General features: G+C 49.1%; 1 protein-coding gene across 1 annotated transcript in view; it reads left to right on the forward strand.

Annotated features, from left to right (window-relative positions):
- The window catches only part of Fhad1 (forkhead associated phosphopeptide binding domain 1), a 115,134-nt gene that overhangs the window by 58,084 nt on the left and 42,602 nt on the right, over positions 1 to 14,448 (forward strand). Inside the window, exons 14-16 of the mRNA XM_057785581.1 lie at positions 928 to 1,123; positions 8,775 to 8,845; positions 9,765 to 9,905. Of these exons, the coding sequence (XP_057641564.1) occupies positions 928 to 1,123; positions 8,775 to 8,845; positions 9,765 to 9,905 (408 nt within the window). The remainder of the gene's footprint in view (positions 1 to 927; positions 1,124 to 8,774; positions 8,846 to 9,764; positions 9,906 to 14,448) is intronic.

Below are 14,448 nucleotides of genomic sequence, written 5' to 3' on the forward strand. Positions count from 1 at the left end.
GTCTTGTAATCAGAAGCTGCTATTTGGGGAGTTTTGTGCAAATGTTGGCTCGTCAGCGGTCTTTCAAACAAGTCAGGAAACGGCACTTTCTGTCCAGCGCGTGTGTTGATCTTGACAGGAATTCTAATGGCTCGAAGTAGCCAGATTCGGTTCTCGCGTCAGACAGATTGACGTGGCAGTTTGGCATTCCACAGCCTAAAAAGGAGACCCGTGTGCCCATCAAAAGAGGGGCTGGGAAGATGGCTTGGTGGATAGAGTGCTCACTGTGCAAGCATGAAGACCTGAGTTCAAATCCTCAGCACCCATGTAAAGTAACCAGGCCTGGCTGCAGGTGCTGTAATCCAGCATTGGGAGGTGAAGACAGGTGATCCCACGAGCCCACTGACTAGTCAGGCTAGCTGAAATAGTGAACTGGCGGTTTGCTGAGAGATGCTGTCTCTAGGCAATAAGGTGAGAGCGACAGAGGAGGACACACACACGTGCACGCGCATGCGCGCACACTCATACACACGTGTACACACATACATGCACACACCCACGCACACGCACACACACATACACACGCATGCGCGCGCACTCATACACACGCGCGCACACACATGCACACGCATGCTCGCACACTCATACATACATGCACACATGCATGCACGCACATGCACACGCATGCGTGCACACTCATGCACACGCGCACACACACATGCACGCACACACATACATGCACACACACGCACACACACTGAGGCCGAATTAAAATGGGAGCAAATAAAGACTGCCGAAAGAAACTGAAAGAAGCTGGGACACCCCAGGGCAGCGGCGGCTTCATGACTGCTTCCTGGCCAAGTCCGAGATCTCCTTCCTCACAGGCCAGGCACACCAGGGCCATTTGTAGACGCCGGGTCTATCTGCTCATGAGCTGTCTGTCCTCAGGCTTGCATGAGGGAATCGTGCAGCAGCTGCGACCTGAAGAAGGAGGTGGGGCTCCTTCAGCACCTGCAGCTCAGCCCGCCCGTGGCAGGGCTTCAGAAGACTGTCCTGGACATCCTGCGAGTGGCCCTGTCCTGGCTGGAGGAAACGGAGCAGCTGCTTAGGGATCTCAGCATCGAAATGTCGGGTTCCGACAAAGGTAACCGGCCCCTTTTCTCTCCTACGGTTGCATGTGTCTGGAATGTCACCATGAATCCTCCCGAAATAGGACATGCTGGTGAGGGGGGAGTTGGTGAATCATTGGGGCTGGCTAGACGGCCCAGCAGGAAGCCTCGTGAGCTGGGTTCAGTCCGCGGGATTCATGGTGGAAGGAGAGGATCAGCTCCCAAAAGGCAGCCTCTGGCAGCTCCTTGCAAACCTTCACACAGAAGAAACAGGAAGTAGAACTTAATGTTTCTAAGTAGAGGGGCTGGAGAGTTGTCTCAGCAGCTAAGAGCTCCGGGGATTCCCAATACCCATATGGCAGCTCACAGCCATCTGTAACTCCAGTTCTGGGGAATCTGATGCCCTCTCCTGACCTCCAAAGGCACGGCACATGACGCACAGGCTGACATTCAGGCAAAACACTCATACATATAAAACTAAACAAACAAACAACATTTAGAGAAAAAACATGTTAAGTATAGCCAGGTATGGTGTCCACACCTTTTATTCCAACAGAGACAGACAGATCTCTGAGTTTTAGGCCAGCCTGGTCTACATAGTGAGTTATCATTAAAGGTGACAGCGGCCAAACGCGAGCCAGAGTAGGGGTGAGGGAGAAAAGATTCTAGTGCCTTTAGGAAGTGGTAGAATTGAACACAGTCAGAAAATGGCAGAAAGATATCTATCTGCGTGACTGTTAAGTCTCTGGCATGCTGGATGCAGCCCAGGTTCAAGGGAAAGGATGGGTTCAAGTGATACAGGGCTCAGGAGCAGCTCCACCTGGATGCCTTGTCTGGAAACAGAGACCAGCGATACTCAGGGGAGTTCTGCCACTTTGGAAGAGGTTCATAAATGTCTGTGGAAGAGAGATGGGAGGAGAAAGGAGTGAGTGAGAGAGAAGGAAGAAAAGGCAGGTGGGAGGTGGAAAGGAGGAAAGAGGGGTGGGCAGATAGGAAGGATGGTAGATGGGTAGATGATAGATGAGTGGATCAGGGAGTGCATGGGCAGGTGGATGGATGGGTGGGAGGATGGATGGGTGGATGGATGGATGGATGGATGGATGGATGGATGGATGGATGGGAGGATGAATGGGTGGGTGGATGGGTGGCAGGCAGGATGGATGGGTGGATGGATGGATGGATGGATGGATGGATGGATGGATGGATGGATAAATAGATAGATGGATATATGGGTGGGTGGATGATGATGAATGAATAAAGCCATGGGTGTGGATGGTGTACAAAATGGCCATACAGAGTGAGTGGAGAGAGCTCCTAGGGACATGCTTAGAGTAGCACCAACATCTTGAAAATTGTGGCCATTCCTTGAAAAATTGCTACAAAAAGGGCTTCATAAATATGGCATTCATACAGTCATTAATGAAACTATAGAGAGATGTTTGCATTCTGATGCTTCAGCCTCCCAGACAGGGTGTCTCCAGTATAATCCATAAGGCAGGGTAAAGTTCTTTAAAAAAATAAAAAGTAAGAATAAGCCTAATTTATCTAAATGTGTACACAGAAATGAGAGATGAGGGCTGGGTCAGAGAGTGAGGGAGCTAATGTGTTCCCACCCACCAGTGGCTCTCCAGCCTGAGTTGCCAGGGGAGGAGTGGCCTAGGCTTCCAGTTGCTTGTCCAGGCTAGAAGCAATAAGAAGCAGATCCGGGTGTCTCCCTCGGTAACAGTTGCACCAAGCTGTGTGTACATCGTCCCCTCCTCACTCCCAAGACCATTTCTGTCATCACTGTCTGTGTCTGTAAATGGAGCCATCTGTTACTGTAAAGAAATATGGATATGAAGTTAAGCTGTCGAGGCGGCCGTTCCAGAAAGGCTGAGAAAGACGGGCCTTGGGCAGCACTTCTCAGACCCACCATTGTTCTCTCCCAGCTTCAGCCCTGAGCTCTGAGCAGCGCTATGCTGGGCTCTGCAGAACCCGCCTCTGTTCACACAAGCTGTGTGTACAGGGACAGAGGATGGGAGGTTCCCCAGTTCACACTGTGTGTACAGGGACAGAGGATGGGAGGTTCTTCACTTCACACTGTGTATACATGAACAGAGGATGGAAGGTTCCCCAGAGCAGGCTCCTTAGTTCTCCTTATCCACAGCTTGCTTTTGGGAGGAGGTGATCTGTGGATCACTGGTGAGATGGGGGCTGCTGGCTCTGTGATTACAGTGACTTTGCTTCTGCAAACTAAAGAGGAACAGACAAAGACTAATAAGAGGAGCAGTGGGGAAGAGGAAGTGGCTGGCAAAGGGGTTTTTCCCTCGGCGTAAGCAGCATTAGATTGAGATCCCAAAAGACTGAAAGGAGCAGGTGAGATGGAGTGCTCCCTACTTTCTCCACCCTGCCCCCTGGTTCCAGCACAGAGCCATCTGCACAAGGAGGAGAAGTGGAAGGAAGAGGGCGGGGAAGATGGAGGGTGGTGCTGGTGACAATAGTGGTGACAGTAGCGCTGAAGATGATTGTGGTGAAGGTGATGGTGGTGATGACGATGGTAATGAAGGTGATGGTGGTGGTGATGGTGAAGGTGATGATGGTAATGAAGGTGACGGTGGTGGTAAAGGTGATGGTGGTAATGAAGGTGGTCGTGGTGGTGAAAGTGATGGTGGTGGTGATGATGGTAATGAAGGTGATGGTGGTGGTGATGGTAGTGGTGACGGTGGTGGTGAAGGTGATGGTTGTGGTGGTGATGGTAATGAAGGTGGTGGTAATGAAGGTGGTGGTGGTGATGATGGTAATGAAGATAATGGCGGTGGTGAAGGAGATGGCAGTGGTGAAGGTAGTGATGGGTTGCAGGATATCTGATCACACTGTGAACCCCAAGATTGCAGTACTAACTAGAAAAACCTGTTTCTATTTGTGGTGTGGCTCAGCCCTAGCACACAACCTTAATCCAAGAGGCAGAGCAGGTAGCCAGTTGACAGAGAGTGACCATAGAGAGCAAGAAGGAGTCAGAAGGACAGATAGAGAGGCACACAGGAAGTAGAAGGGAGAGCCATAAAGTTTAAAGAGAATGGTTGGAGACAGAGAGGAGGAAGGAGTTTTCTGGGATGAGGAAGGTCAGCTGGGTCTCTCTGCCTCTCTGAGCTAGCAGGCCTTCACCCCAACATCTGACTCCCAAGTCTATATTGATAAAATCAAATAATCGAGATTTTGTTAAAAACAGTGGTGGTTGTATTAATTACTTTTCTGTTGCTCTGATAAAACATCATGACCAAGGCAACTTATAAAGAAAGCATTTAGTTGAGCTTCTAGTGTCAGAGGGCTAGAGTCCATGATGGCAGAACAAAGGCATTGTGGAAGGAATAGCTACCATGATGTGAGAGCTCACATCTCAAACCACAAGCAGGAGGCAGAGAGAGCACATAGGGATGATCAGAAATTTTTGAAACCTCAAAGCCTGCCATGACACACCTCCAACCAGGCCATGGCTCTTTATCTCTCCTATAGTTAGTTCCACTAACTACAGGAACCAAATCTTCATGCGTACAAGCCTATGGAGGCCATTGTTATTCAAACCACCACAGTGGTGATGCTGATGGTTTGGTAAAGGTAATGATTTTGGAGATAGTGGTGGTAATGGTGAAGATAATCGTGATGCTGATGATGCTAATGTCATCAGAGAAGGTAGTAGTGATGATGGTGATGATGGTGACAATGGTGATAAAAGTCACTGTGGTGGTTTGAGTGAGAATGGCTCCCATAGGTTCACAGATTTGGTCGCCAGGGAGTGGCACTAATTGTAGGAATTAGAAGGATTAGGAGGTGTGGCCTTGTTGGAGGAAGTATGTCACTAGGGTGGCCTTTGAGGGTTCAAAAGCCTATGCCAAGCCCAGAGTCTCTCTCTTTCCCTGTGGATCAGGATGTAGCTCTCAGCTACTGCTCCAGCACCTGCCTGGATACCATACCACCATGCTCCCCACCATGATGGTAATAGACTAAACCCTCTGAAATTGTAAGCCAGCCCCAATTAAATGTTTTTCTTTATAAGAGTTGCCTTGGTCATGGTGTCTCTTCACAGCAACAGAACAGTGACTAAGGCAGCAATGATGGTAGTGATGGTGACGGTTGTGATGGTGGTGATGGTGGTGATGGTGGTGATTATGGTGATGGTGGTGGTTGTGATGGTGGTGACAGCAGGGATGGTGGCGGCCACCGACCTATGCCTGAGCAGAAACTGCATCCGGACCCCACCTAACCTCCACCAGGCAGTGAATTAGCACTTAGTAGGGCCCAGAGAGGAAGAGCCTTTTCAAGGCAGCCTTAGTGACATGGCCATGTGTTCTTCCCTGCTCCAGGTCCCTTTGACCTCAGAGCCCCCTCCTAGGAAGCACCATGCTTCCTGCATCCCTTCACAGCAGTGTTCCAGGACAGAAAACTTGCATAGCAGCAAAACAAGTCCGGAGATAAACCCCAGAGCAGTGCAGGGTGCCTAGTGTGGGAGAGCCTTGAAGTCTTGCTACTCAGCTTCCAGGGAGCACCGCTTCCTATCTGATTGGCATCACAGGGAGTTCTGGGAAGACAGGAAACATAGAAGGGGAAGCCTTGAATGTCAGCGGCCACCACTCAACTCTCAGGCTTCCTTGATAAGGGAAAGAAAGGAGATACCTCTGCAAGCCTTTCTGTGTCCATTTTTGCAACTCGGGTGGTGTAGGGGGAGATCCACACTTCTAGAAGAGCTAAGATATGCCTTATCTTTAAGTGGGGGAAGAGAAGAGAAAAAGCACCCATCATCGTCATTGCTGCCATTGTGGACTGTCAGCTGACTCGGTTGCTCCCCTGCCTCTGTGTTCTCACAAGGCTTTCAAAATCGAGGGATCCCTGACCAAGAAACAAAAGCCAACTCATCCCACTGTCCCGTGGGTAACAAGGTCAGGCACAGCTTGTTAAGACACTGTGGAGGATTTACAGCAGCAAGGCTGTTCACACTGAATCCTGGGGCAACTCGTTCTACAGGGGCCATCTGGTCTACCAGACACAGCTCCAAGTTTTTATGGCTAGAGATTTAGACTCAGCTGAGGCTGAGATTTACATGAGCATGCTGGTTAGTTCAGTAATCAATATGTAGAACCTTAAAGAATAAAGGGGGGGGGGGAAAGAAGGAAGGGAGGAAGGAAGGAAAACAAAGGAAGGAAGATCCAGTCACACCAGAGTTCAGGAGGCGTGAGACCCTGATGAAAGAAGAAAGAAGCGCCGGGCGATGGTGGCGCACGCCTTTAATCCCAGCACTCGGGAGGCAGAGGCAGGCGGATTTCTGTGAGTTCAAGACCAGCCTGGTCTACAGAGCTAGTTCCAGGACAGGTTCCAAAGCCACAGAGAAACCCTGTCTCGAAAAACCAAAAAAAAAGAAGAAGAAGAAGAAGAAGAAGAAGAAGAAGAAGAAGAAGAAGAAGAAGAAGAAGAAGAAGAAGAAGAAGAAGTTACAGAACAATATGCAAACCATGTTCCTTTTATAATTTTTTATGTCAGTAGCTGACAGTAGTCCTTCCCGTAGTTGAGATGCTAGGTATCTCAGAGCTGGCTGGTGTCCCCCATCCTCTCTCTCAGCCTACTTCTGCAACCTAGCTCAGAACATCGCCCTTGACCATGTGGGCATGCCTTTGGATACCAGCCAGTTCCCTGCCTCTAACTCAGCACAGGAGCCTCTAACATCTCAGGGATATCTGGCCATGTTTAGAGGCCTTTAGTTCTGATGATGGGCTGGCCGAGAGAGATGCTTCTGGCATCTGGCAGAGGCAAGGGAAACCTCTAAACACCCTATAGGGCAGCAGTTCTCAATCTGTGGGTTTCGACCCCTTTAGGGGTCATATATAAGATATCCTGCACATCAGATATTTACATTATAATTCATAACATAGCAAAATTACAGTTATGAAGTAGCAACAAAGTAATTGTATGGTTGGGGGTCACCACAACACGAGGAACTGTATTAAAGGGTCGCAGCATTAGGAAGGCTGAGAACCACTGCTATAGGGTGTAAGACAGTCTCCACAGCAAGGAAGGGGCTTCACTACCATGCCAGTGAAGACAGCCTGTCGCCCACTTCTCTCTAATCATCCCAGCCTTTATTCTGCAAGTATGGTCTTCCCAGAGCAGCTCGCTGCTCGGTCAGTAGCCGAGCCACTTGTGACTCAGACCCTGCCGTCACGTTGACTGGAGTCAGGGACAGCCAGCAGCCACCCCACTTAAAGCTCATCTGTCAGCTGGGGCGATGACAGGATGCTGCCGTGGGGGAGGGGAGTATCCCCTGATTCAGAGCACCAGGCACACGGCGGGGAACGACATCCAAATGTACAGAGGTGCGCTATACGTTTCTGAGGCATTTAAATCAGGGCAGTACATTTTAGGCTCCTCCCGGGGCCTACCGGAAACCATCTTCCAATCTTTAGCCTCCCATCCAGCTCCACCTGCCGTTCCTCCCCCGCCACCACCACTACCTTTCAGCTGCCCAGGGAAACTCCATGGCTCCCTGGTCCCCACGGGTCTTCATCCTCTCATCGTTGTGCTGTGATGCTGCTCCAACAAGTCACCACCGCCCAAGTGACTTGGAACATATGTGGGCTTTCTCGCTACACTCGAGGCCAACATCTCGACCAGTTGTCTAGATGTTTTTGTTGCCTGGCCTCTGTCTCCTTCTTATGAGAATCACTGTGATTGTGTTGAGTCCACACAGGGAACCCTGGACAATCTCTACATCAGAGTCCTTAACTTAAGCGCACTGGCGAAGTCCCTTTCTCCGCGCACTCACAGGTCCCAGGAACTAGGACCCAGCTGTTGGTGGCATCATCCCTCAGCCAGCCTCAACTTCTATTCTGGAATGTTCTCCCTCCCACTCTGCCCACAACTAGTGGCTCCTCAGCCAAAACAGCCTTTCACATTCCCCTGTCATCTCCTGTCGCGTGGGTGCTACCCATGGTCCCTGTGTGTTTCTTATCTGTCAGGGTGGACCCATCACTTCAGACTACACTCTAAGGACTGAGAGTGTGTGGCCTCACAGAATTCCCCACTCTCAATTTGCATACAGCAAATGTTTATAAAATGGGTGCTTTATTGATAGGTTTTTAGTTTCTACCAAAACGAAGTCATGTGCACTATGGATTTGTGTCTGGCCTAACAGTCATTTAAAAATAAAAACATTGGCTGACAGTCGTGCTGTCTTGATGGGAGGGCCACAGTACCTCTGTCTGCCTGTCTGCAGATTGCAGATTCCATAAGTCATCATGCATGGCTGAGCGTGGTGATGCACATCTGTACCTACCGTGGACAATTAGAATACTGAGGCAGAAGGGTCACAAGTTCAAGGCCAGCCTGTGCTACATAGCAAGATCTCTCTCTCACACACACACCTTCTCTCTTGCTGTTTTTTCAAGACAGGGTTTCTTTGTATAGCCCTGGCTGTCCTGGAACTCAACTTTGCAGACCAGGCTGGCCTCGAACTCACAGAGATCCACCCACCTCTTCCTCCTGAATGCTGGAATTAAAGATGTGAGCTGCCACCAAGGGGCAAGACCACATCTCGAAAAGGAGAGGATGACAGAAACAAAAACAGAGGAAGGGACGGGCCAGAGGGAGGGACGAACGGAAGTGGGAGAAGAAAGGGACACAGGAGAAACTGACGCCTCTCCTCCCGCCCCTCTTTTTAAGGGCTCTCTCTGTATCTAATATATCTTCTGGAACATTACAAGAAAATCATGAGCCAGACCCAGGAACTTCGGGTGATTCTTTCATTCTCTTCTCCCCTCCCCAACCGTGAATTGAATTTGTTTCCATGCTGTGGGTGAGTCAGCCCCCACCCTCCTGCAGGTGACAGGATTTTCCATTGGCACAAAGGGATTGAGTGCAGTGTCTGAGATGGTTCACAAAGGATAGACAAACACAGGGCGCCTGCTGTATCTGACCTCCTGGGATAACCACAGTGCTTGATTTCCTCTGTAAAAAACTCCGAAAGAGGGCCAGTGAGGTGACTCAGCGGATCAAGGTGCTTGCCACCAAGCCTGACCTCCTAAATTTAACCCCTGGGACCCACATGCTGGAAGGAGAGAACTGACTCAGCTAAGATGTCCTCTCATCTCCACACGATGCCATGACACATACCTACACGCACCACACACACACACACACACACACACACGCATGCACGGACAGAGATGGTAAACCAGATCTGATCTATAGCCAGCAGCTCATCAATTCCATTCCGCAGATATGGACGTTGGTGTTCAGAGAGGTTGGTGATAATCTGACTGCCGCACAGCTAATTGGATAAAGAATCAAAAGTAGGAGCCTTCCAACAATACGAGCTGCTGTTTACTGAGCACTTACTACCCACCATGCACTGGGCTAACCACCCCATCATGTCACAAATGAGATGCAGGCCCGATGACACCTCCTGTTTGGAATGGGGAAGCACACAGAATTACCTAGAGCAGGGATCTCTGTCTAGGACCAGGGTGTGGCATCTTAATATTCTTGCTGTTTCCTCGCCAGTCACTTCTCTAGACCGAGGATGGTTCAGCCATGTTTTTAAGGAGCTTTTATAAAGGGCTTTGCTCCCTGGAAGAGAAACAATTTGTAAGGAAGAGAAAAAGACCTCAGACTCTCCCCTGTGGGATTCATTTGGCTTTTCTCTCCATGCAGGTCCAGGTGAGCACTTCTCAGGAAACTCAGCAGTCTCTGGAGCAGGAGTACCTGGCCGAGAAGGAGAAGCTGAACAAAGAGAAGCTAGAACAAGAGGAAAAACTAAAAGCCAAAATCCAGCAGCTGGTAGAAGAGAAGAAGGTAAGGTGACCTGTGACAGTTCCTTTGAGGCTGAGAAGCGAGGTGGGAACTTTCCATGGATCACTGGGGGCTTGGGGTTGAGCAGTGACCTCTCCAGCTTCTGGATTGATGTGATGGTTCTAAATGAGTTGCAAGGGGTGAATGATTGGGTCCACAGCAATGGACTGGAAAGATGGCTCAGTGGTTAAGAGCATTGGCGGCTCTTGCAAGGGACTGGGGTTTGTTTCCCAGCACCCACATGATAGCTCATAAGCATCTGTAACTCCAGTTCCAGGGAGATTGATGCCCTCTTCTGGCCTCTGTGGGTACTGCGCATAGATAGCACACATACATGTGGGCAAAACACCCATACATAATACATAAAAATAAATAAATCTTTAAGGGGGGGCTGGAGTGATGGCTCAGCAGTTAAGAGCACTGGCTGCTCTTCCAAATGTCCTAAGTTTAATTCCCAGCAACCACATGGTGGCTCACAACCATCTGTAATGAGACTTGGTTCCCTCTTCTGGACTGCAGGCATACAAACAAGCAGAACATTGTATACATAATAAAATAAATAAATCTTTTAAAAGATAAATTAAAAAACCCATTGTATCAGACTTTATGGAGAAGGTAGAAAGTGGGTGTCCAAATCCAGTTCCTGTCATTCTCCTGCATCACACTTGAGGACCTGCCACCCATTCTGTTGCTTTCTTTGCTTTCCTCCTTGGTCAGTGGCTCATGACCTCATTGCTTGCCTGTGTCTATTCATTTGACTCTGAGGACAAAGGCGGGAGTGTAGCCCAGGCTCTGGGGTTGGCAACGTTGCAAAGCATAACCGTAGTTGGTAGCCACAATCAGAGTGGGTGTGGAGGGCCGTGCACTTGTTCCCATCTGTGTGACTCCAAGTCCTCCCTTCTCTCCTCAGGGGGGGACAAGGCCTTCCACAGCATTGTCACCTCTTGTTGGCTCTGGACTCCGACAGTCCTTCTCTGTCACATACACCTGCTCCCTGCCCTCTCTCCAACCTCCAGTTCACAGCCAGTTTCTTTGGGATATCTGCCTCCTCCTTCCTCTTTGCCTTTCCTCCTTATTGGTTATTCAGTGTGTGTGTGTGTGTGTGTGTGTGTGTGTGTGTGTGTGTGTGTGTAAGTCTGAGGACAGTGGCAGTCAGTCCCCTCCTTTGGCCATGTAGGTCCTGGGAATTGAACTCAGGTCATCGGGTATTGCAGTAGACATCCTTGCCATCACTAGCCCCCTTCCTGCCTCCTGTGAAGTGGAGGGTATAAAATGGGAGAGCCAATAGCCAAAGCCTGTAAAGGTAAGGTTAGCAATGGCTGCTGCGTTTATCAGCCTTCTTGTCGCTAGGGTAGAATGCCTGAGAGTTTTTAAAGAGTCTTTTTTTTTTTTAACCAGTCTGGCCTCGAACTCACAGAGATCCCCCTGCCTCTACCTCCCAAGTGCTGGGATTGAAGGTGTGCACCACCACACACGCTTGATTTTTTTTAAAAAATCTTAAAGAAGGAAGGATTCTTTTTTTAATTATTTATTTATTTATTTTATTATGTATATAATATTCTGTCTGTGTGTATGTCTGCAGGCCAGAAGCGGGCACCAGACCTGGTTACAGATGGTTGTGAGCCACCGTGTGGTTGCCGGGAATTGAACTCAGGACCTTTGGAAGAGCAGGCAATGCTCTTAACCACTGAGCCATCTCTCCAGCCCAGGAAGGATTCTTTTTTTAAAAAAAAAAAAAAATGTTTTGTGCACACAACAGTGGGTTTCATTATGACATTTTTGTGCCTATATAACATTCTACATTAACCCCATTCACCCCATTACTCTTGCAGGTCCCCCTAAGTTCCCCTCCTCCCCAAAACAGTCCCCTTGGCTTGCTCGTCACACTCTACAAACTACTTCACAGGTGTGAAAGAACACGAAATAGGGTTGAGCACAGTGACACACGCCTTTAATCCCAACACTTGGGTGGCAGAAGCAGGCAAATCTTTGGGGGCTAGAGGCTAGCCTGGTCTACGTAATAAGTTCCAGGTCAGCCAGGAATACATAGGAGACCCTATCTTAAAAAAAAAAAAATCTCAGTATGCTTAACGTAAAGGGAGAATCTAGTGCTGGACCCATAGCTCCTCATACAACCTGTGGTCCAAAGCTTGGACCTCCCTTATCAGTTCCACATATGAGATAAAACACGATGCTGATGTCTCTGGGTCTGGCTTCTTCCTCTTAACGTGGTGCTTTCCAATGCCACCTATTTCTCTGCAAACTGTCATTCCATTCTTTCCTATGGCTACTTTATGCAATGCGATACATTTTCTTTCCATGTCCATTTACCTGTCTTGGCTGTTGTAATAGTCGGGTGATAGACATGGTTGTGCAGGTACCGCTGGTTTGGATTCATTTAGAACCTGGATCGTAGGGTAGTTGTGTTTAGCGTTTTAAGAGGAAGGAGGGGGACTGGAGAGATGGCTCAGTGGTTAAGAGCATTGCCTGCTCTTCCAAAGGACATGAGTTCAATTCCCAGCAACCACATGGTGGCTCATAACCATCTGTAAAGAGGTCTGGCGCCCTCTTCTGGCCTTCAGGCATACAGACAGAATATTGTATACATAATAAATAAATATTTAAAAAAAAAAAAAAGAGGAAGGAGGAGTTTACATGTTTGCTGGACCCCGTGCACTTAGCAGAACATTACAGAGTCAGGAGCATGTGGCAGAGAGGGCTGTGCACTTCCTGGTGGACAGGAAGCAAAGAGAAGAGAAAGGAGCAGGGATCGGTGTAACCTAAGAGAGTTATGACCAACTTTCTGCTCAGTATAACCCAAGGGAGGATGCCCTGCTGACCAACTTTACTACTACTAAGCCCCACGTCCTAAAGTTTCCAGAACCATCTACGATGACAGCACAGGTGAGAACCAAACATCCAGCAGGGGCCTGTGTTTCAGATTCAAACCACAGTGAAGCCGAAATCACAGTGGTAGATTTTAGAGAACAACCAGGCGGTCAACCAGCTTGACCCTGGAATTCACCTAAAAGAAATTCTGTGGGCTTTAGTCCTGGTGTGCGTGTGTGCGTGCGTGTGTGTGTGCGTGCGTGTGTGTGTGTGCGTGTGTGTGTGTGCGTGTGTGTGTGTGGACAAGCTCATGTCATGGCCCATGTTTGAGGTCATAACACAGCTTTTAGGAATCAGTTCTCTTCTTCCACCATGTGACTCCCAAATATTAAACTCAGGCTGGCAGACGTGGCAAGCGAGCCTCCTTATCCACTGAGCTATCCCACCAACCCCTCCTTGCTTTTTGAGACAGGGTTTCTCACTTGCCTGGAACTTGCCAAGTAAGCTAGACTACCTGGCCAGTGAACCCAGGAATCTGCCTGTCTCCTCCCCGGGGATGGGGATTACAAGGCCACATCACCATGCCTGGCCTTTCCTTTCTTTTCTGTGTGTGGTATGCATTCATGAGGTCATGCATATTCACATGCATGTGGAGATGTACATACATGTATGACTGCATTGCATAGCATGTACTCATGCACTCAAGTGTGGAGGCTCAAGGGTCCTCCCTGATCACAGTCACAGATGTTATTGATTGAGTCAGGCTCTCTCAGTGCTGACTGAGTGCCCAGCGCTCACAGACACAGCTAACTGTTGAGCTTGCTCAGGGCTCCCTCTTCCCTGCTTTTAGAGAGCCCTGTAATTATAGCTAGACTGCACACCCACCCAGCATTTCCCTGGGTGTTGGGGACCTGAACGCTGGTCCTCTCCCTTGCACATTTCACCTGCTGTGCCGTCTGTCCAGCCCCACACCTGTTTTTAAGCGAACGCTGGGCATCAACTTGGGTCCTTGTGCCTGCATGACAAAAGTGCTTTCCTGACAGACTGTGCCATCTCCCCCTCGCTGTCCTGCTTTTAAATGGCCCTTCCTCCTGTACTCCATCTCTAAGTTTTAGTTCATCCCTCAGCCACCCTCCCACGAATCCTGGTTGCTCTGAGGATTTTTAAGTGGCCAAAGAAATGTCAGGCACCATCGTCAATCTAGCACCCATTTATAATGATGATGATGGTGATGATGATGATGGTGATGATGGTGATGGTGGTCGTGGTGATGATGATGATGGTGATGATGATGGTGGTGGTGGTGGTGCTGTTGATGATGATGAAGGTGGTGATGGTGATGATGATGGTGGTGATGGTGATGATGATGGTGATGATGATGATGGTGGTGATGATGGTGGTGATGATGATGGTGGTGATGATGGTGGTGGTGGTGATGATGGTGGTGGTGGTGGTGATGGTGGTGGTGATAACGATGATGATGGTGATGATGATGGTGGTGGTGATGAAGGTGATGATGATGATGATGATGGTGATGATGATGGTGGTGATGGTGATGATGGTGATGATGATGATGGTGATGATGATGGTGGTGATGATGATGATGGTGATTATGGTGGTGATGTTGATGATGATGGTGGTGGTGATGGTGATGATGATGGGCCCTGAAGAGCACCCTTTTAATTTTTGCACACACTTCTTACTGCTGTAGGCCAAT

Source organism: Chionomys nivalis, chromosome 11 (genome assembly GCF_950005125.1).
Source record: "Chionomys nivalis chromosome 11, mChiNiv1.1, whole genome shotgun sequence".
NCBI lineage: Eukaryota > Metazoa > Chordata > Mammalia > Rodentia > Cricetidae > Chionomys > Chionomys nivalis.